General features: G+C 43.1%; 1 protein-coding gene across 4 annotated transcripts in view; it reads left to right on the top strand.

Annotated features, from left to right (window-relative positions):
- The window catches only part of LOC122558878 (SRSF protein kinase 3-like), a 55,986-nt gene that overhangs the window by 1,622 nt on the left and 30,420 nt on the right, over positions 1-23,944 (top strand). For 2 of the 4 annotated variants that reach the window (XM_043707779.2, XM_087994149.1), the window contains 5 exons: positions 10,716-10,828; positions 17,016-17,124; positions 19,109-19,196; positions 20,858-20,945; positions 23,112-23,218. In XM_043707779.2, coding sequence (XP_043563714.2) covers positions 10,774-10,828; positions 17,016-17,124; positions 19,109-19,196; positions 20,858-20,945; positions 23,112-23,218 — 447 coding nt within the window. In that variant the 5' untranslated portion in view covers positions 10,716-10,773. Of the gene's footprint in view, positions 1-6,508; positions 6,691-10,715; positions 10,829-17,015; positions 17,125-19,108; positions 19,197-20,857; positions 20,946-23,111; positions 23,219-23,944 lie in introns of those variants that run through there. The other 2 variants (XM_043707783.2, XM_087994150.1) reach the window with 2 other exon arrangements.

The raw sequence follows: 23,944 nt of genomic DNA, 5'->3' as shown, positions 1-23,944 counted from the left end.
AGGAACATCAACAGTCATAGAGATGTACAGCTTGGAAACAGACCCTTCAGTCCAACCCGTCCATGCCGACCAGATATCCCAACCCAATCTAGTCCCACCTACCAGCACCCGGCCCATATCCCTCCAAACCCTTCCTATTCATATACCCATCCAAATGCCCCTTAAGTGTTGCAATTGTACCAGCCTCCACCACATCATCTGGCAGATCATTCCATACATGTACCACCCTCTGTGTGAAAATGTCGCCCCTTAGGTCTCTTTTATATCTTTCCCCTCTCACCCTAAACCTATGCCCTCTAGTTCTGGACTCCCCGATCCCAGGGAAAAGACTTTGTCTATTTGTCCTATCCATGCCCCTCATAATTTTGTAAACCTCTATAAAGTCACCCTTCAGCCTCCGACGCTCCAGGGAAAACAGCCCCAGCCTGTTCAGCCTCTCCCTGTAGCTCAGGTCCTCCAACCCTGGCAACATCCTTGTAAATCTCTTCTGAACCCTTTCAAGTTTCACAACATCTTTCTGATAGGAAGGAGACCAGAATTGCACGCAATATTCCAACAGTGGCCTAACCAATGTACTGTACAGCCGCAACATGACCTCCCAACTCCGATACTCAATACTCTGACCAATAAAGGAAAGCATACCAAACGCCTTCTTCACTATGCTATCTACCTGCGACTCCACTTTCAAGGAGCTATGAACCTGCACTCCAAGGTCTCTTTGTTCAGCAACCTTACCATTAAGTGCATAAGGCCTGCTAAGATTTGCTTTTCCAAAATGCAGCACCTCGCATTTATCTGAATTAAACTCCATCTGCCACTTCTCAGCCCATTGGCCCATCTGGTCCAGATCCTGATGTAATCTGAGGTTCGCTTCCACTACACCTCTAATTTTGGTGTCATCTACAAACTTACTAACTGTACCTCTTATGCTCGCATCCAAATCATTTTTGTAAATGACAAAAAGTAGAGGGCCCAGCACCGATCCTTGTGGCACTCCACTGGTCACAGGCCTTAAGTCTGAAAAACAACCCTCCACCACCACTCTCTGTCTTCTACCTTTCAGCCAGTTCTGTATCCAAATGTCTAGTTCTCCCTGTATTCCATGCGATCTAACCTTGCTCATCAGTCTCCCATGGGGAACCTTGTCGAACGCCTTACTGAAGTCCATATAGATCACATCTACTGCTCTGCTCTCATCAATTTTCTTTGTTACTTCTTCAAAAAACTCAATCAAGTTTGTGAGACATGATTTCCCATGCACAAAGCCATGTTGACTATCCCGAATCAGTCCTTGCCTTTCCAAATACATGTACATCCTGTCCCTCAGGATTCCCTCCAACAACTTGCCCACCACCGCGGTAAGGCTCACCAGTCTATAGTTCCCTGGCTTGTCTTTACCGCCCTTCTTAAACAGTGGCACAGTCCTGCAGTCCTCTGGCAGCACGGCCCCCAATATCATTTCCCTTGCTTCTCTTGACAACCTGGGATACATCTCATCTGAGTGGATTCATCCAATTTTAAAGTTAATAAATCCTTTAGTAACTTCACTTTCTATACGTTAATTTATTCTAACATTTCACAGTCCTCCACCTTGATGTCTCCACCTGTATCCTCATTTTCCATTGAGCAAACTGAAGCAAAGTATTCTTAGAGGGCAGTGCCCTTGTCTTCTGGGTCTACACACACATTACCACCACAGTCTCAAATTGGCTCTACACTTTCCTTAGTTGTTTGTTTGCTCTTTATGTAAATGGATGAGGGGATAGTGAGCTAAGTGGGTGATATCACTAAGCGCAGGTGATTAAGGGGATAGAATGGCGGATGGGTGAGCTAGATGGTGGGGTGAGGGTGTCTTGCAGGTAAGGTGACACATGGTGAGGGTGTAGGGTGACAGATACTTGGGTGGAGATAGAATAGCAGTCAGAAGGGCATAGGATGCCAAGCTGGTGAGGGATTACTGGTTGCAGGTAAGTAGGTAAATGGACAGAGTGTGTCAAGCATCAGGGTCAGAGTTCAGGCCAAGGGTTGAGGGGACTCGTTTGACTGCCCAGAAGCGTTGACTGTCTGATAGAGGGCCAGGGGATGTGGGGGTGAGTGGGGATGCCACTGTGGGGTTTCCAGTGTCAGGGGATTGAGTATCAAGGGGGTTGAGTGTTGGGAGGTCTAGGTGTTGTGGGTGAAATGTGGGGGGAGGTGTAGATGGGGGGGGAATGTTGAGTGTTTGTAGGTAAGTAGAAAATCACATGTCATGGAAGTCAAGTCTTAGGAAGGACATCAGGTTTCAAAAGGTATCTCGGGGGTGATTGCAATCGATTGTGGGGGGGGGGGCGGGGGGGAGGTGAGAGGTCAGTGTTATTGTTAGCTGGGAGCTAGAGCAGATTTAAAACCCTCTACCCTTTCCTGGGTGTATATTATGGTGGCAGTCAGAACCTTCCAAAGTTTCTGACTCCAAGTTGCGACATTGGATAAATGGTGGGGGGGCAACAGGAATGAGTGTGCTGACTTTTTCCTGTCTAGTTTCCAGGCGTATAAAAAGCAGAAGCCATTAAAAGGAAAGAAGATTTGCAGAGCAAGCTGTTTCATGATCCCTTGTTGATCCCAGAGTGTTCAGGCAGAGCACAACATACAGAAACCTGATGCCAAATGTATCTGTCATTGGCCTTCAATCTGTTTCCATCTTTGTCATTGAGATGCTCAATGAGATCACTAAAATGTGTAATATGAGCCTGCTTGATCCAGGATCCAACTTTTCTGTGCCTCTGGGGTTATGGTATAGTTACCGGACTGGTAATCCAGAGGAGTTCAAGTCATATCATGGCAGCTGGGAATTTAAATCAGTTAATTAATTAAATCTGAAATATATACATTAATGGTGTCCATGAAATTACCAGATTGTTTGTAAAATCCATTTGGTTCACTCGTGTTCTTTGGTGAAGCAAATCTGCCATCCCTCCCAGTCATGCTTCACATATTTATATGGTTTACTGTTAAAATGCCTTTTACAAGCCACTCACCTGTCTCGGATGAGCAATAAATGCTGCCCTTCCTCACATGCCATGAATGAATATGAACAAAACAATCTCTCAAGTGTTTGATTATCAGTGACTGAGAGATGGAGCAGTTATATTCACAACATTTGGCTCAACCTCCTTGACTATTTTTGCCCAGTTTAGAGCCAGTCAGAGCAGATTGTTGGGGAGTGGGGTTATAGTTTGTCAATGTGTCGCACTCTATTCCCATCTATTCAATGGCTCCATTGCAACTTTTCTGAGTCTGTGATGTAATCACCTTGCAGCACCCACTGTGGGACTGTCACCTATGAATCAAGCATGCATCTGTCTCACTGCCTGCCTTTTGAAATGGTTTCCACTATAATATTCAGAGTTGCTGCAGACTGTGGCCACAGGCAGAAGGAACATTAAAGACTACCTTCAAACTTTATTGAATATCTCACATTTCTACATCTGTCTCCTGCTTTAAGGCCTACCTGTTTTGACAAGCTTTTGGTCATCAATCCTATTATTTGTTTATGTGCTGTTTTTGCCATTTCCCCTCTGCTGATTGTTTCAGTTTTTTCTCTTCTTGTTGTTTTTCATTTGTGATATGTGTACCTTAAGACATTATACTATTTCCTTTGAACGACCTGCTTTTCCACTTCAGTGAAGAGGGTGAGGAGAAACAATGCAGACAGATCAAACTGTTTATATACCTACCAGAGGCATCATTCATCTCCCACCCCTAAATACATATACTGTTGTGCAACGGAGGCTGTCCAACCACAATCATCAAAATTTGTAAAAGCTTCTATTTTTCCTTCTCTTTTATTTGTTTATGGGATAGGAGGGTGAGACAATGCTGTTCCTTTAACAAGATTATGCTGTCCTTGGCTTTTTCTTCAGAGATATCGTAAAAGCAGTGATTCTGAAAAGTCTAGGTGTCAAAGCTTTTAGGGTCAGTTTGATTATATACAGTTTGATTGAGGTGGCACGGTGGCACAGTGGTTAGCACTGCTGCCTGACAGCGCCAGAGACCTGGGTTCAATTCCCGTCTCAGGCGACTCTCTGTGTGGAGTTTGCACATTGTCTCCGTGGGTTTCCTCCGGGTGCTCCAGTTTCCTCTCACAATCCAAAGGTGTGCAGGTTAGGTGAATTCGCCGTGCTAAATTGCCTGTAGTGTTAGGTGAAGGGGTAAATGTAAGGGGGTGGGTCGGTGTGGACTTGTTGGGCCAAAGGGCCTGTTTCCATTCTGTAAGTAATCTAATCTAACAGATACTGCCTCAGAAAAAAGGCTTTCAAATTAAAAAAAACACTAATACAATGAAAAGGGAGTGGCCAGTTCTCCCAGCTCAGCTTTTCTCTGGTTTGGTTTGGTTTGAGCAGTCTGGCTGTTCACTCAAAGCAGTTGTAAAGCTGCTGATCCAAGAAACAGCTACACGGAAGAAGGTGTTTCATGCAGAATCCCTCAGCCATCTCTCTCTCTCTCTCTTTCTCTCTCTCCTGTAAGACCCTGTGTTTGATTTTACCTTTGGTGCCAAGGGGTGTTTATGGGGATTGTGGCAGAAATTTGGAACAGGATTGTTAAGTTCGGATAATCTGGTGGGTTTTTGGATAGGTTATATTATTCTGTATTCTGTTCTCTTTCATTTGTGTTTCGTTCGGTAATCTTGCAAATAAATCCTGCTTTGTTTAAAATTAAGTGTTTGGCCCAGCTCTTGGAATATTCACTGTACACTTGCTTAAAGCAACAATAAGAGTTAGGGTCTGGGCTACTTTCTTGAAATGTTTTGAGGGTGTCTGACCTGGTCCATACCAAGGGAAACTCTCGGGTCCAGTATTAATTGTCCACCTCTAATTGATTTTTAAAAGGTGATGAGCAGCCTTCCTGAACCTCTGCAGTCGATGTTGTGTAGGCACAGTCTCAGTCCTGGTAAGAAAGATAGTTCCAGGATTTTGACCAGCAATGGCGAAGGAATGGCATTATAGTTCCAAGTCAGGATGGTGTTGAGTTGAAAGGGAAGTTGCATGGATGGTCCCATGCATCTACTGTGCTTCTCCTACTAGCTGGGTTGGTAGGTTCCATTGAAGGAGGTTTGACAAATTCCTACAGTGCATCTTGCAAATGCCACCCATTGTTGCCACTGTATATTGGTGGTGGAGGAAATGACTGTTTATGATAGTGGATGGCTGCTGGTCAAATGGGTGCCTTTGTCATCTCAACAAGTTAATGATGTCACCCTTTTGCCATGAAGTTGGAGCTCATACCTCTGACACACTGGACCTCACCTATACAATCGGTTAGACCTCACCCCAACACGAGTCTGGACCTTACCTCAATGACACTAGAGCCCAGCTGGATTAAGAGGCAGAATGATTACAAACGTTACTGTGTCACTGAATTTTTAAACCATTGCTCTGGCAACATCTGGAGCTATTTGCGATTATAACGAGGCTGCCCTCCCTGGATAAAGCACACCAATCTGAATCACTCTGGGTAGTTACTTGAGCAGTATTTCACCTGCCAGGCCTCTGAGAAATCGATGGATAATTCCACAGGAAGAATGTTAATGCAACAATTAAATGTACAATACATTCATATTTAAAACTTGTGCACTGAGTTTGAAGAAGTCATTGGGACTCTAATTAAAAAAAAGCAAAATACTGGAATCTGAAACCAAAAGAGAAAATGCTGGAAAATCTCAGCAGGTTGGGCAGCATCTGCAAGGAGAGAAAAGAGCTGACGTTTTGAGTCTAACTGACCCTTTGTCAAAGCTTCTAATTAAAAAAATGATGGTCACCTTTCTTTCCACTGGATGTGAAAAACCTGTATTGAATTGATTAGACCTGGTTTAAAGACAATTTTGACCTTATTTCTCAAAACTGCATGATTCTCCACAAGATGGCAATCTCGTTCAGAGGTCTTTGGGATTTATTTCTTTACACCCAGAAAAATGAATGAATTAAGCGACTATTCATTTTTCTATTCTTTTCAGAAAGGGACTGATAAAAATTATTTGAGCTATCAAACTACAATCTTATTTGTGACCAAAGCCCTTGATTTTGTCACTGCCTTGTGAGAATTTAGTGTATTTTTGTATTGCAGTCATTACAATGACAGAAACTAAAGCAGTACAAGGAAGCTCTCTGCTGCCAAGTAATGGTAGCTGTTCCTCAAAGGATTCATTGAGAAACTCCTGGCTTTGGCATCACTTCAGAAGGCAAGGTTACCATAGAGACGGACTCATGTTGGCCTGGCCAGCCACCAAGAGTTGAATAGTTTCCGTAGCAACAAATTACTCTTGGGAGAAAATAATATTGGTATATTTATCAAGGCTGAAATATATCTTTTGTGGGTGCAGTATTGCTTCAAACTTTGCCAAATGTCCACGTTTATGCTTTCTTTTACATTTTGTTTTCTTCCTGAAAAACTTCTTTCCTCTGTGCATTCTCTCTCTCCATAAAGAACTAGACAAGCATCAGGGCATATTCTTCATTGCTCATGCAGTCATGGACAGCTAGGACACTTACCAGTTCAGAACAAGGGTTATACCCAAAACATCTCCGCCTCCTGTTGCTGCCTGGCTTGCTGTGTTCTTCCAGCCTCCTCTTTGTCTATCTCCGCCATACAGCATTCTCCAGGAAAGGTAGAAGTTGAGGCCAGGATACTCACCATCACACACCTTCTGCAGGCCAAGTGAGTGAAGCTTTCTATATTGTACAATCCCCCGAGAAGAAGGAAGGATGGGCCTGGTGATGCATGGCAATGATGAAAGCCCAGAGAAACAGAAACCTTCCAAAACTGAAATAAATCAACAAAGAGGGGATGGCGCAGAACTATGTACTGAAGAAGAGTCAAACTGGACTTGAAAAGTTATGTCTGACTCTGTCTGCACACATGCTGTCAGACCTGCTGAGTTTCTCCAGCATTCTCATTGTTTCAGATTTCCAGTATCCACAGTATTTGGTTTTGTGTAAGATATTAAACAGCATATGAAATGGAATCTAGCACCATTGAACATCAGCACAAGGGCCACAGGTACAATATAGCTGGAAGCAATATTTAAGATTGTTGTTTAAAAATTCATTACAGAAGGAATGAACAGTCTGTGAAATTGCTGCTGAATGTAGTAAAATTGCATATGGTTGTGATTGGAGGTGGGTTGGAAAAGGGAAATGCTGTGGGTTTGATTTAATACATGAGCTGAGATTGATTGATTGCTTTTAGCATCTGCATCATTGTGTTCTGGCAATAGTTGCCAATAAACTTCAAGAGCTGAAAATGTGTTGCTGGAAAAGCGCAGCAGGTCAGGCAGCATCCAAGGAGCAGGAGAATCGACCTTTCAGGCATGAGCCCTTCTTCAGGAATGAGGAAAGTGTGCCAAGCAGGCTAAGATAAAAGGTAGGGAGGAGGGACTTGGGGGAGGGGCGTTGGAAATGCAATAGGTGGAAGGAGGTTAAGGTGAGGATGATAGGCCGGAGTGGGGGTGGGGACGGAGAGGTCAGGAAGAAGATTGCAGGTTAGGAAGGTGGTGCTGAGTTCAGGGGTTGGGACTGAGACAAGGTGGGGGGAGGGGAAATGAGGAAACTGGAGAAATCTGAGTTCATCCCTTGTGGTTGAAGGTTTCCGAGGCGGAAGATGAGGCGCTCTTCCTCCAGCCGTCGTGTTGCTATGGCCTGGCGATGGAGGAGTCCAAGGATCTGCATGTCCTTGGTGGAGTGGGAGGGTGAGTTGAAGTGTTGAGCTACGGGGTGGTTGGGTTGGTTGGTCCGGGTGTCCCAGAGGTGTTCTCTGAAACGTTCCGCAAGTAGGCGGCCTGTCTCCCCAATATAGAGGAGTCCACATCGGGTGCAGCGGATGCAGTAAATGATGTGTGTGGAGGTGCATGTGAATTTGTGGCGGATATGGAAGGATCCCTTGGCGCCTTGGAGGAAAGTAAGGGGGGAGGTGTGGGCGCAAGTTTTGCATTTCTTGCGGTTGCAGTGGAAGGTGCCAGAAGTGGAGATTGGGTTGGTGAGGGGTGTGGGCCTGACGAGGGAGTCACGGTGGGAGTGGTCTTTTCGGAACGCTGATAGGGGAGGGGAGGGAAATATATCCCTGGTGGTGGGGTCCGTTTGGAGGTGGCGGAAATGACGACGGATGATACGATGCATATGGAGGTTGGTGGGGTGGTAGGTGAGGAACAGTGGGGTTCTGTCCTGGTGGCGATTGGAGGGGCGGGGCTCATGGGGGGAGGAGCGGGAAGTGGAGGAAATGCGGTGGAGAGCATCGTCGATCATGTCTGGGGGGAAATTGCGGTCTTTGAAGAAGGAGGCCATCTGGGTTGTACGGTTTTGGAACTGGTCCTCCTGGGAGCAGATGCAGCGGAGACGAAGGAATTGGGAATATGGGATGGCGTTTTTACAGGGGGGCAGGGTGGGAGGAGGTGTAGTCTAGGTAGCTGTGGGAGTTGGTCAGTTTATAGTAAATGTCCGTGTTGATTCGGTCATCCGAGATAGAAATGGAGAGGTCTAGGAAGGGGAGGGAGGATTCTGAGATGGTCCAGGTAAATTTGAGGTCGGGGTGGAAGGTGTTGGTAAAGTGGATGAACTGTTCAACCTCCTCGTGGGAGCACGAGGCAGCGCCGATACAGTCATCGATGTAGCAGAGGAAAAGGTGGGGGGTGGTGCCAGTGTAGCTGCGGAAGATGGACTGTTCCACATATCCTATGAAGAGGCAGGCATAGCTAGGGCCCGTGCGGGTGACCATGGCTACTCCTTTGGTTTGGAGGAAGTGGGAGGATTGGAAAGAGAAGTTGTTCGGGGTGAGGACCAGTTCAGTCAGTCAAAGGAGGGTGTCAGTGGAAGAGGAGAAAGTGAGGTCTGCAGATGCTGGAGATCAGAGATGGAAATGTGTTGCTGGAAAAGCGCAGCAGGTCAGGCAGCATCTAGGGAACAGGAGAATCGACGTTTCAGGCATTAGCCCTTCTTCAGGAATTAGCCCTTCTGTCAGTGGAAGAGTACTGGTTGGTACGGCGGGAAAGGAAGAAGCGGAGGGCTTTGAGTCCTTCGTGATGAGGGATGGAGGTGTACAGGGACTGGATGTCCATGGTGAAGATAAGGCGTTAGGGGCCAGGGAAGCGAAAATCATGGAGGAGGTGGAGGGCGTGGGTGGTGTCCGGAACGTAGGTGGGGAGTTCTTGGACTAAGGGGGACAGGACCGTGTCAAGGTATGCAGAGATGAGTTCGGTGGGGCAGGAGCAGGCGGAGACAATGGGTCGGCCGGGGCAGTCGGGTTTGTGGATTTTGGGCAGGAGGTAGAAATGGGCGGTGCGGGGTTGTGAGACTATGAGGTTGGAGGCGGTGGATGGGAGATCCCCCGAGGTGATGAGGTTATGGATGGTCTGGGAGATGATGGTTTGGTGGTGGGAGGTGGGGCCATGGTCAAGGGGGCAGTAGGAGGAGGTGTCCGCGAGCTGGCGTTCAGCCTCAGCGGTGTCAAGGTCGGTGCGCCAAACTACCACCGCACCTCCCTTGTCTGCCGGTTTGATAGTGAGGTTGGGGTTGGAACGGAGGGAGTGGAGGGCTGCACGTTCCGAGGGTGAGAGGTTGGAGTGGGTGAGAAGGGTGGAGTGGGTGAGAAGGGTGGAGGTTGAGGCGGTTAATGTCGCAGCAGCAGCCCATCTTTATATTATTTCAATTTAAACATTTTCATGATTAATACTACTGTCTCAGAGCATCAGGTCTGGCTTAGCCAATGCTATCCAGAGACATTGGTGGAATATGGATATTAGTCTGTGATGCTGACACAACGAGAGCAGGAGCAGTAGTCAAGACATCAAATTACAATGGGACATTGTGCAATATCTTCAGACAAGAGAGTGAAATTGCCTGGAATGTCCAGTTTTGTGAACCTTTCTGTAAGGTGACCGAAGTGAAACATGAGAAAATGCAAAATGTACTTTTTTTGTGCATTACCCTAATGCGTTATTTTATAGCATCACCAGTTTGATGATCTATGGCAAAGGTACTACATTATAAATGAATCCTGCTGAGCATATTCTATATTAGTGAGATATTGTAAGACTTTAATTCCCTGCTGTGCTTCCAGACTCCTCTAGTCTGGAATAAAAAACATAAAATGTTGGAACCACTCAGCAGTTACAGATCGCTGCTGAATGGGCAAGGAAGCCTCTGTACAAGGTGACCAAGGGCCAATCCTGCATCCTGACAGATTTGGGGTCTCTATCATGAACTCTGGACCTTTGGGCTTGACGCCTACATTCGAGCTCCTGTTACCTGCTAATTTCAGTCAGTGTCATTTAACTGGCCAAAGTTAGCCTTGGATTCTGCCTGAACTGCTGTGCACCATTTTAATCTAAGCTCTCAATGAGTCCAGGTGTTGGCAAAAAGGAAAAATACTTCCGTTACCTGCAGCACATAGTGGGGTTGTCGCTCTGATGTGCCCCTGACTCCAAAATAGATGCCAAAAGGATCAGCTCAATATTTCAAGGCAACCTATCAGAATAGCTCTGGGCACTGCCCGCTTACCTGTTAATTATTTCCATCATTTTTTTCTTTTTATTTCAGAGTTTCGGTGTCTGCAATATTTTGCTTTTTCTGCCATCACCTGGAATGCTATATTCAAGTCATTATAAGAATCCTGCACCAAGCTCTTCCCAGAGAGTATCTTTGTACTTCCTGATGTGATCATCAAAGCGTTATCTTTTACTATTATTTCAGGTTTCGCAGTAAGAAGCAAGCAATTATTGGAAAATATCATACCAGCCGAGTTCTCAATATGTCAAGGCAGTTGTTAGATGAAGGGCACGAGGATCCAGCAGAATATCACACAGGTCAGTCTCCATGGGTTTCCAACTTAGAGTCTTAGATCATTCCCATATAGGCCATAAAATGCAATTCTGTTAGGCCCATTTCTTTGTCACAGTGAATGTTATTTTTCTTTAAAATGACATCCATATGACACAGGCATACTTCTGATGCTGTTCTGGCTGGCTGTGGCATTGTGGTCATGTCAATAGACTAGCAGTAGTCCTGAACACCAGGCTGATGTTCTCAAGTTATGGGTTCAAATCTCACCGTGGCAGGGGAATTCAATTCAGAAGTCAAGCTTGGAATTAAAACTTAGTCTAATGTTTACTGTGGGCAGAATCTTACGGAGCAATGGTAATATTTGTGGCACTATCAGATAAGAGGTCAAAAGAGATTTACCAGAATGTTGGTGGGAATGAAGGGGTTGACATATAAGGAGAGGCTGGATAGGTTGGGACTTTTTTCACTGAAGCATAGGAGGTTGAGGGATGGCCTTATAGAGGTTTATAAAATCATGGGATATATAGATAAGGTGAATGGAAGGTGTTTTCTTTTCCCTAGGGTGGGGAATTTCAAGACTAGGGCAAATATTTTTAAGGTGAGAGGAGAAAGCTTTAAAAGAGGCATGAGGGACAACTTTTTTTAAACAGAGATTGATTTGTATTGTAGAATGAACTTCCAGAGGAATTGGTGGATGCGGGTACAGTTATAACGTTTAAAAGGTACCAGTTAAGTACATGAGTAGGCAGTGTAAGCGCAGGCAGGTGGGACTAGTTTACTTTGCGAACCTGGTTGGCATGGACCAAGCTCCTCCCAGAGAGTATGTCTAAAGGCTCTGTTTCTGTGCTATATGACTCTATCAGAACAGAATAGTAATTTATTGCTACTTGTATTTTTACAAAAACAACAGTGAAACGTTTTTAAGTTGCATACTCAAGAAGAATTTTAATAACAGAAATTATATACATCAAAACCCTGAGCGGCAAGATAGTTCCTTGATAGACAATTAAGGGGAATTTTAACTTGTTAAATATTTTATTCATGGTCCAACTGACCTCATTGATATGCAGCTTAGATGCAGGGTGGACGTTTCTATTCCCAGTAGTCCTGGGCTCAGTGGTATAAAGAGTAGATAATCAGGGGGGTTTTGGTGGGCCTTCCACTGTCAGTTTGGTGGGAGATGGGAGAGAATATCTCCAACATACACATTGTTGTAGGACCAAGGGACATGACCTAGGGCACAGAGAGAGGCCAGCACCCTGCCCTCACTTCCTGATTTCCCTGTCCCTCTTTCCCCAGTATCAGGATCCCTCCCTTCCCACTGAGCCCCCCACCCCCCACCCCTTAAAACACTTACCCTTTTCACATGTGATGGGATCTGGGCAGTGCTGTCTCAGCTACTCCAGGTAAGTGAGCCATTCTGGAACTAAACACAGAGAATGTTGGAGTAACTCAGCAGGTCTGGAAGCATGTGTGGACAGAAACACAGAGAGAGCCCAGTATCACTAGTCTTCAGAACCTGGACATACCGGGCTGGAAACATTAACCTTGTTTCTCTTTGCACAGATACTGTCAGACTTGCTGAGTTTCTCTGGCATTCCCTGTGTTTGTTTCAGAGTTACAGCGTCTAAAGTAATTTCCTTTAGTTAAGGAACACCCTGACTTCATAAATCCAGTAGAAAACCTATTGGTTGCCAGTCGTCTACTTGAATGATAATTGATCCTGGGTACTTTCTGAACAAGGTTTCTCTCTGTTACATCTTCATGCTTTTGGATGTATTCCAAAAATGGGAAAATCTCAACCACTGTGTCAGTCACATTTAATCTGCTTATGGCTGCACCATTTGCAATGAGACAGACGTCTCACATTCATTAGTTTTAAGTGAATTTAAACTAGATATTAGGGACGAAGTTAAAACAGAAACACATCAGGTTTGACTGTTCCCCAAAGTGTACTGTTATATTGTTAATCATCATTATTACAATTCCATCAGAAACACATTGGGGTTTTGCAGTTGCAAGGAGAGATTGAAGAGATTGGTGGTGTTTTCCTTGGAAGAGAGAAGGCTGAGGGGTGACATGTTTGAGGTACACAAAATTGTGAGGGATAGAGATTGATTAGACGGGAGGAATCTCTTTGGCAGAGAGTTCAAAAACCAGGGGTTATAGATTCAAGCTAAATAACAGAAGGATTAGAATGGCCATGAGGAAAAACCTTTTTTTACGCAGAGGATGGTGGGTGTCTGGAATTCACTGCTTGAGTTGGTACTGGAGTAGACAGGCAAGAGGCTGGAAGAACACAGCAAGCCAGGCAGCATCAGAAGGTACAGAAGTCAACGTTTTGAATGTAACCCTTCTTCAGGACTGGGGGTGGGTGTAGGTGGAACTGCAGATAAAGGGGCTGGCGGGGGCAGGGTGGTGAAGAGGAGACAGGTAGAGGGTATTGGTTGGCAATTGGGAGGAATTAATCTAGTAGGTGGCAGGGGGGAGTGGAAGAGAGGGTGAGGGGCTGGGAAGGGAGTCAGGGGATGGAGAGGGAGGTTATTTAAAATTGGGGAACTCAATGTTGAGTCCTCCGGGCGTTAGGCTGCCCAGGCAGAGGATGAGGTGTTGTTCTTCCAATTTGTGGTTTGGTTCATTGTGGCAATGGAGGAGGCCAAGGATGTTCAAATCAGAAAGGGAGTGGGAAGGGGAATTAAAATGGGCAGTGACTGGGAGGTCAGGTCAGCCCTGTGGGCCTGGATGAGATGAACCATTCCCTATGTTTACATTTGGTCTCCCCGATATAGAGAAAACCACATCGGGAGCACCTGATGCAGTAAACTTAGTTGGAAGGGAGGCAGGTGAACGTCTGTCAGCTCAGGTTGGAAGAGAGGCAGGTCAGCTCTGTCTACTTCTGAGATGGTAGCGGAGGCAGAGACACGAAACTCTTTTAAAAAGTCCCTGGATCTGCATCTTAAGAGCTGTAAGCTGCAGAGTTATGGCCTGTGTGGAGGAAGAAGAGATTAGAAAGGACCTCTGGATGTGTTTGGGTTGGCATGGACAAGGTGGGCTGTTTGCCCCCTTTCTGCCCTGTATCATTTCAATGGTTTTATTTATTTCATAGAACTGCTTGCAGATAATACTAAAAGCAGACTAAGAAGAGTTGACATTTATGGCCTTACTCTACCTTCCATTACTTATTAACTCCAACTTCATTCCAGAACTGAATTTATACTTTGGTAAACACATAATAAATGAACAATATTCAATCTTACAAAGTATTTTCTGAAAGCCAGGAGTGTTTGTTTGGAACTTTGCTAATCATTAAAGGACCGAGGAAATCTGAGCTCTAAGTTGTTTGAGTGATTCAGCAAAAAAGCCACACACATCACAGAAAAGGAACAGAAAGAGATGCAGTTAAGTCAATTGATAGATTGAATATAGAAAGAACATTTCTCTGGACTTTGATTAACGATAAAATGATGGTGTTGTTGAGTAGATGGGATTTTGTTTTGCTGGGTTTGAAATCTGTTAAACTGTATGAAATTTAGATAGCTCGTTTTATTTTATTTAGTTTTTCTTTTCTTGTGTATTTTACCTTCAAGATCAAATATGTAGCCTGGTATGTTTACATTTCAGTGAAAGTTTTCTTAAAACTATCTATCAAGCCAGATTTCATTCTGCGATCAATAGTAACATCAGCTGGGATCATCACAATGTTGTCTCCGAAGTATGCACACAATGTGTGTCTGCATCAAAAAGGGCCTGTCACCAGCACTGAGTCATTGAGGCATTTGCATGGAAACAGACTGTACTGATTGGAATGAAAGCCAAGTGGATCTCATTGACTATGAGATCTTTGATTGGGGTTGTTAACCTAGACCAATCAGGGAGCCCTGGCTGACTGATATGAACACAAAATTCATACAGTCTTCACATTCTAGGGTCTAGCTCTGAGCTGGCTGGTCAGAGCCCATCTACTGTACACATGTGAATAAAGGATGACTTGGTGACAGGATACCAGCCTCTGTGCAGTTCTTTCACATTGGTCCAACTTCTCCATGCTGACCAAGTTTCTCAAGCTAAACTAGTCCCTACTGCCTGTATTTGGTCCATATCTCTCTAAACCTTTCATATTCATGTACCTGTCTATATGTAATTTCAATATTGCAACTGTATATGCATTTACCATTTCCTCTGGTAGTGCATTCCACATATGAACCACTCTCTATGCGAAAACGGTGCTCCTCAGGTCCCTTTTAAATCTTTGTCCTCTTACCTTAAACCTATGCCCTCTAGCTTTGAACTCCTACTCTACGCTAGGGAAAAGACCTTTGCTATTCACCTTATCCATGCCCCATGATTTTATAAACCTCTATGAGGTCACCCCTCAACGTCCTACACTCCAGTGAACTAATTTCTAGCCCCTCCTTATAATTCAAACCCTTTAGTCCTGACAACACCTTTGTAAATCTTTCCTGCACCTTCTCCAATTTAATTATATACTTCTTATGGCAGCCCTCCACCATCTATACTCAGTAGCATTAGTGTATACTATTTATAGGATATACTTCAGAAATTCACCAATAATCCTCAGATAGCACCTTTCAAACCCATGACCACTTTCATCTAGAAAGACAAGGGCAGCATATACATGGGAACACCATCACTTTCAAGTTCCCCTCCAAGCCATTCACTATTCTGGCTTGGAAATATAATCATGTTCCTTCATTGTCACTGGGTGAAAATCCTGAAATTCTCTCCCTCAGGGCATTGCGGGTCAATCCACAGCAGGTAGACTGTAGCTGTTCAAGAAGGCAGCTCACTATCACCTTCTCAATGGCAACTCGGGATAGGTAATAAATGCTGGCCCAGCCAGCGACACCCACATCCCACAAATGAGTTTTAAAAGTCCATTAGATTTAAGTTGAAAGTGCAGTTGGGTTTATCAAACCATAAATAAAGCTTGCTAATAAAGCTTGATCGTACTGGAAGCAATAGAGGAAGACACAAGTCAGAGATGAATATCTGACAGGGAAAAGAAAAATTCATGTATTAGTGGTTGCTTTCAAAATCGCACATTTTCCCACCATTTTTATTGAAGTTGACCAAGTTTGATCCTCACTAATCTGATTCTCTAGCAGACAGTTTCCTGGTTTCTCATCCTGTCTCCACTTTTCACTCTGGTGATCTTTAATTTTCTCATGCTTAAAGGGATCATTAATTATTTGAAAGTTTGTTTTCACTGCTGCCATTGCTAAAGTCTTCCGTGCTTTCCAGAGTTATTTAAGAATTGCTAAGGTCTACAGGGTATGTTGTGGCAAATAGTGAAGAATGGTCTTGATTTCAAGGATACTGTACCAATCACTTGTTCCCAAAGAGGTACACAGCAACATGCATCCCCCTTGGTCTACAGTACAACAGAGAGAATGGGCAGAGGCAACACAAAGACAGACCCATTTCCGTAAGCGCCAGGAGGAGGAAAAGAGAGTTCTCAGTTGTGATTCCTTCTGTGATGACCAGCCAGGCTGTTCAAAGAACATTTCTTCAATCTCAACAATCAATGAATGTGTCAGGAATCTCCACTTCATTAATGTTACTGAAATCTGCCACTGGTTGCAGTCACATCCAGTAGATCCTGCCAGTGCACACTGACCATGGAGTGAGTGTACTTTTGCTGATCAAGCTGGCCATATTTTCCAGATGGCATTGGCTCCTTGAGTGTTGTTGAATTCATCCACTCTTGACTTACAGCACTTAGTGAAGGTTATCGCTATCATAAATTAATAGCTCTTTGCAAGTTTGCTACACACTGTCTGATAATTTATATACATATTCAGTTTGATTTGCGGCTTTGTTTATGAAAACGAATTTTCAACCATATACATTTCAATTTGGAAACAAATGCATAACTGCTACTGAAGTATTTCCTAGAAGGTCTGATGGACTAGACATTCCATAAATAAATCATTTTGAAATGTATATAACTGTTTAAATTAACACAACTGTATGGGAAACCACATTTAACTCCATTGTAATATCCTGCTCCCTTCCCTGCAGTACATGATTAAACCTTAACAACAAATGAGATGAAACAATCTCGATTTCAGTGCATGGACTATCAATTGAAGCAAATGCATTTGTGCGAGGGAGAGATCCACAACTGCTGGTTACTGTCATATTATTCCTTGACAAGTACTGAGCTAAAGCTGAGATTTATCTTTACAGGAGGTTACCATCCAGTGAAATTAGGGGATATCTTTAATGGAAGGTATCAAGTGGTGAGAAAGCTAGGCTGGGGCTATTATTCAACAGTGTGGCTTTGCCAGGATCTGCTGTAAGTAATCAATCTTGTTCACATTGACTTTATTAAAGAATTGTTAAGGCCTGAAATTTATTGTTAAATTATGAAACCAAGATTAATGATTGTAGATGGACAGTATGGTCCTGCTTTTCACAGGAGATGAATTCCTGGGAAATACCACTGAATGATCTGCAGTATCTATAGTGCACATGTTTTCTCCCAGAAAGCCATGGGTGGTGTGAATGTTGGAATTGCAGTGGGAAAAATAATACACAATAAATAGCAAGTGGATCAACAAATTCACAAAATGTTCACAATTCTCTTCTCGCAAATAGAGGGAGTTTACTGTGTCACAAAGGTTAAAACAACAGAGATGAAATAAATTAGAAAATTGTGATTTGATTTCGTCAAATGTTGAGGTTTTAAAATCTCTGGGCGCCAAATGAAAGGGATGACAGTGAAATGAGTGATAGCAAATTGGTAACACATTTTATGTCTTTCGCAATTTTTGTTTCCATTGATGTCAATATGGTTGTCGCCAATGAGGCCAACTTTATTGCCTACCCTGACATGCCCTTGAGAAAGTTGATTTAGGCCATCATTTTAAATCACTGCCATCCATTTCATAAAGGCACTCCAGCAATGTTCTTCCAGCATTTTGTCCTAGCAGTGAGGTAGAACTTACAGTACACATCAAATTCAGGATAGTGTGAGATTTGAAAATTCTATGAAATTTGGAGGGCAATTATAGGTGGTAGTTTTCTCATGTATCTGTTGCCCTTGGCCTTTTATGTAGTGGTAGTTCTGGGTTTGGTGGAGCTACCACACTAGTTATGATGAGTTGTTGTAGTGAATTCTTTTCATGAATTATACATACTGAGGTCACACTGTGCTACTGGATGATTGCTTAAACCGGAGGGAAAGAACAGTAACACCTCAAAATTAATATACTGCTCATTGTGAAGCTCCAACTTGAATGGATTTGACAATTAGCTCCCGTTTTACAGTATTGCCTCAAGCAAAAATCTATTCCTACACTTCTTTCAGTCATTCCTTTATGGGAGGTGATGGCATAGTGGTAATGTCAATGGATTAGAAACCCAGGTTAATGTTCTGGGGACATAGATTTGAATCCCACCCCAGCTGATGGTGAAATTTGAATCCAATAAAATCTGCAACAGAGAGATGACTTAATAGTGATCATATAGCCACTGTCCATTGACATACAAACCAATTTCGTTCACTAAATTCCTTTACGGAAAAAGATCTGCCATCCTTACCTGGTCTGGCCTTTATGTAACACCAGAAACACAGAAATGTGGTTAACACTTATCTATACTCTGGTTAATTAAGGATGGGCATTTAATACTGGCCTCGTCAGTAGATGAGTTGGGGATCTTGTACACAGAAGTAGGGTCCCTGCCTCTAGGCCAGAAGATCCTGGCACTGGTCCCATCTGCTTCAGACATGTTATAGCATGTCTGAACATGTTGATTATAAAGATACAGTTACCCTACTAGGGACCTACCTCTGGGTTAGAATTAGAATTAGGTTTATTGTCACATATACTCAAGTACAAAGAACAGGAATACAGTGAAATGTGTACAATGTCACCATACAAGGTGCCATCTTAGATACAAATCTGAGGTACTAAAGTAGATTAGGTACAAAAATAAAGACATAAAGAGGAAAGCGAAAAGTTCTACATTACAGTTCCTCATAGTATAAATTAGGAAGATAAAGAAATAAAGTTAAAAGATAAACATTACAGCCCTTCTATAGCCTGCAGTCTTCCCACACGTGGTCTCACTCTCCCCACACTGCTGGGCTTGACGTCTGTGACAGGCTGACCAGTCCAAGCCTGATGTTGTCCAGTCCATGTAGCGTAAAGGCACAAACTGCTTCATCACACGATGAATAGCTTAAACATTTGCAAAGGACGATTTTTGCATTGATGCTACATGTATGCAAGATGCATTGTCAAAAAATACTAATGCAATTTTGTTTCATTTAACAGAAAAAATAAATTTGTGGCAGTAAAAGTGGCGAAGAGTGCGAGGGGGTTTTCAGAGGCAGCTCAGGATGAGATCAGGCTTCTGAAATGTGTGAGTAACCTCTCACAGAAGTGTTAAGCAAACAGAAAGATGGATGTGGCATCAAACCCTCATCCAAAGACTGGAGCCACATTATTGGAATGCTGCCTTATGGATATTAAACAGAGACACACTTGCCCCTCTCAGATATTCACACAAGATCCCACAGCAGTATTTGAAGAAATGGGGAATTTTTCCCCAGTGTCTTGATAAAAACTTATTCCTCAATCAATATTACTAAAATAGAATGCCTGGCCATTATCTCATTGCTGCTTCTGAGATTCTTACAGTGTGAAAATTGGCAGTTGTATATCTTTCATTAAAACAGTAACTACACTTTAAATGCCCATCATTAAAAATGATTTGAGATATTTCTAGGTCATGACAAACACTGTCTAAATACGAGAGCTTTTTCTCATTAAATGAAGGAACTAGGTGCCCCAATGCAGCTCACTGGCTGGAAAACCTGTTAACATTCATCCTCAGCCATATCGTAGGTTGGAGTCTGGGCTCTGGGAAATAACACAAGAGGAGAGGCCTTGCAGAATCAGTGAGACCCAGATGTCTCCTCTTCCCAATTTCACAAAATTAAAAATTAAGAATTTGCTGTGCCATGATTTTGAATAACTTTGAGCATAACAACATATGAAATAGGAGCAGGAGTAGGCCATTTGTTATTTCAAAACTCTATTCATCTTGTTTTAACAATTTTCAGTGATCTAGTCTCTCCAAATCGCTCAAGTAAAGAAGAAATTCCTTGCATTTCAGTTTTAAATGAGTGCCCTTTACTCTATAACTATGTCCCCTAGTTCGAGACTCATGGAAACATTGACCCTATCAAGTCCCTTCAAAATGTTTACTGAAAACAACACATGCTGGAGATCACAGCTGGACAGTTAGCATACATGGAGAGAGCAAGCTAATGTTTTGAATCTTGATGATTCTTCACAGAACTGAAGTGAAGTGTGGAGAGGATAGCATTTCCGCTATAGTTTGGGGGGGTTGTAGGGTTTTAGGGGCAGTGGGTGTAGGGTGCTAGTGGAGAAAAGATGTTGCTAGTTCAGATTAAGAATGTGAAAATGGCAGAACAATGGTGTGTCTAACTGCCAGATTTGAAAGAGCTGACAGTCCCATTGGGTGGTGGAAGGGGAAAGAGGGCAAGGTGACAGAGAATGTAACAAGCTAAACAAAAAGGGAAAAAATGATTCAAAACTTGAAGATGTTGAAAACAGTATAGGGACATAATATAAGGCCGGGAGGCAGTAATTGTTTTAATAATTTCAGTAATGTTACAAAAAATACCACAAAATCATGTAAACGTTCATCATAAATTCTTGCAGGAACGACTAAAGCTGGACATTGATGTGTCAAATTTAAACTTTCCTACATATTCCAGTTTACTTCTCAAAGGATGTCTTGTGTCTTTCCATTCTCCCACTCACATCAAGGCATTTACAGGAACACCCTCCCAACATGAAGTGCCAATATTGCAAACAATCAAATGATCGTAAGAATAACATAAAAACAGAAAGTGCTGGAGAAACTCAACCATTCTAGCAGCATCTGAGGAAAGAAATATGGAGTGAAGCAATATATTCTTACTTTAATGATGAATGATTTTACTAATTTAGCATTCTATCAAGTTCGTCTTAAAAAGTTATTTCTTTTCTCAGGTAAGATGGAAATGCTCAAAGGACCCAGGCAAAGAGCGAATTGTCCAGCTACTGGATGATTTTATAATAGTTGGTTCGAATGGTGTTCGTATCCTTTCAGTCTACTTGTTTTAAATATAACATACAACAAGCAGCTTATAGTTAATGCGCTGCAAAGGGTTTTCTTCTTCTGCCAGAATAAGGAGTACCTGTATTTAGTAACACAATGCAGTGAGTTCCTAATTCCTCGTTTTGTCAACCATAGCCCAGATATTCAAAGAAAGAAAGGGGAATATTAACAGGAAATTCTTGTGACTTTCTTTGCAAACATTTATTGAATAACAGTCCGGAATTCCAGAAACAGATTACCTTTGGTTGAAAGGGGTCCATGATTATCAGATAGATTCATATAGTTATAGAGTTGGGAGTGTGGTGCTGGAAAAGCACAACAGGTCAGGCAGCAGGAAAGGCTCATGCCCAAAACGTCAATTCTCCTGCTCCTCGGATGCTGCCTGACCTGCTGTGCTTTTCCAGCACCATGCTCTCGACACTAATCTCCAACATCTGCAGTCCGCACTTTCACCTCATAGAGTTATAGGGTCATGCAGCATGGAAACAGACATCAGTCCAAATAGTCCATGCTGAACATAATCCCAAACTAACTAGACCTACCTGTTTGCTCCTGGCCTATACCCCTCCACGTACCTATCCAAATATCTTTTAAATGTTGTAATTGTACCCACATCCACCACTTCTTCAGGCATGTCATTCTACACAAGTACCACACGCTGTATTAAAAAATTGCCCCACATGTTTTTTTAACCTCTTTCCTCTCATGTTAAAATGTGTCCCCTAGTCTTGAAATCCCCCACCTTAGGGAAAAGACAACTACCATTAACTCTATCTATATCTCTTATTATCTTGCAAACTTCTAACAGATTGTCTCTCAACCTCCCACACTCCAATGAAATAGATGTTTGTGAATGAGCTGAGGAGAGTACTATTAGCATGTTTACATTAATAAGTGAATAAAGGAAGATATTATTTGAGATCACAAGATCTTTATGAATTAACTCAGTGTAAAAGACAATTATGAAAGTAGATTTCTTCAGTGAATGGACTTTGGGTGAGGAATTTTGAGGATGAGGATATTTATGTATGTAGTAGTAAGTATAAATTTGAAAGTGTCGGAATTAGATCTATTTCAATAATTCAGTAATCTCTGGTTTTGGCACTGTTTTACAGATTCAGCTCTTAACCTACTAGTTTTTAAAAATTATATATTCTTGTCCCATATTGGGAATTTAAATTCAGAAACTAAATTGATGCTTCCACAAGAGTACTGAAGGGCATGTTCAACAGAGGCCTTAACTGTTCAGATGGATATTAGTGAAGAGCACTATTTGGAGAGGAACATGGAGTGTTCTGTTGTTTGTTCCTGCCTCAAAAATGTTAGCAGATTAATTGACTATCCATCTCACTATAGTCTGTAGAATCATCCTGGGTTCAAAATATCCACTGGGATTGGTTGGCCAATAACAATCACTGCACTTGGAAGCAGTTCTTTCTATTTTTAATGAAGTCTGGCATTTATTGCCTATCCCACAATTGGCCCTTGAACACATTGGCTTTGTAGACCATTTTGAAGGGTATTAAGAGCCACCGTGGGCGGCACGGTGGCACAGTGGTTAGCACTGCTGCCTCACAGCGCCAGAGACCCGAGTTCAATTCCCGCCTCAGGTGACTGACTGTGTGGAGTTTGCACATTCTCCCCGTGTCTGCGTGGGTTTCCTCCGGGTGCTCCGGTTTCCTCCCACAGTCCAAAAAAGTGCAGGTCAGGTGAATTGGCCATGCTAAATTGCCCGTAGTGTTAGGTGCAGGGGTAAATGTAGGGGAATGGGTCTGGGTGGGTTGCGCTTCGGCGGGTCGGTGTGGACTTGTTGGGCCGCAGGGCCTGTTTCCACACTGTAAGTAATCTAATCTAATCACATTGCTGTAGCTCTGGAGTCACAAGTAGGCCAAACCAAGTAAGGATGGCAGATTTCCATCCCAGAAGGTCATTAATGAGTTTTACAACAATTGACAATGGTTATAGGGTTACTATGAGATTAACTTTGAATGTGAATGAGATTAGCTTTCTATATGAAATGTTTAGAGAAATTTGGAAACTGAGGCATTACAGAAGTATAAACCTTTGTTATTTCTTCACACCATCACTCCCAACTGAACAGGAGTGACTTAAGCATTTCATGACAATCCTTCACTCTGCCCTCAGATGTGTGCCTGGTTCTTGAACTGCTCGGAGATCACCTTCATCGATGGATTCTCGAGTCAAAGCTGCAGGGGCTGCCCATGACTTGTGTCAAAAAGATTATCCAGCAGGTCAGGCTGCTCCAGGGAGAGAGAGAGAGAGAGAGAGAGACTTGCTTTATGCCTGATTTTGGTCCTGAAAATGCAAATTTAGTACTTGTCCCAACTGATGCCTGAATTTGGACCTTAGATGTTGTGAACGTTTTGGGGATGCTCTGCCTGTGCCAGGTGTGTCTCCATTTTGAGACGTTGAATGTCAGACCACTTGCCTCGCCAGTAGCTGGAAGGGGGTGGGTGGAGAATGGAGCAGCTAAGGAGTAGGAGCAGGAAGGATGTATCGGTGGTTGGGAATCTTGCGCAACCAGGAAGCATTCATGCATCTGTTGATGCTATTTTTTGAACAATCTAGCATCTTTCTTGATTTTTTTTGCTTGTTCTGAAATTATGAGTTAAATTGCCCTTGATGACGTGTGAGCTGAACGTATGACCTTTAGATTGCCACTGACCAGCAATCAGTTTTGACCAATGATATTATTTCAAGCAAGAGAAACCATTTTTTCCAGTATCTTGACCAACTTTCCTCCCTCAGAAAGAGGATGGAATCCTATAAGGAACCATGTGATGTGGGCTATGGTGGGATTTGTGACAGAATTAGATGGACGATCTAGCCATCTTGAGATCAGGAGTGTCTTGCTCCGTAATTTATATTTTTCACAGGTAGCAGGGAACTGCCAGCTATGAGGGATTATTGACTGTTTAACACCTTATTAACAATCCAACTCATCTCATTCACAAGCT

Source organism: Chiloscyllium plagiosum, unplaced genomic scaffold (assembly GCF_037043375.1).
Source record: "Chiloscyllium plagiosum isolate Xiang-an unplaced genomic scaffold, Cpla_swu_hap1 HiC_scaffold_14, whole genome shotgun sequence".
NCBI classification, from domain to species: Eukaryota; Metazoa; Chordata; class Chondrichthyes; order Orectolobiformes; family Hemiscylliidae; genus Chiloscyllium; species Chiloscyllium plagiosum.
This window is presented reverse-complemented; position numbering and strand designations above follow the sequence as displayed.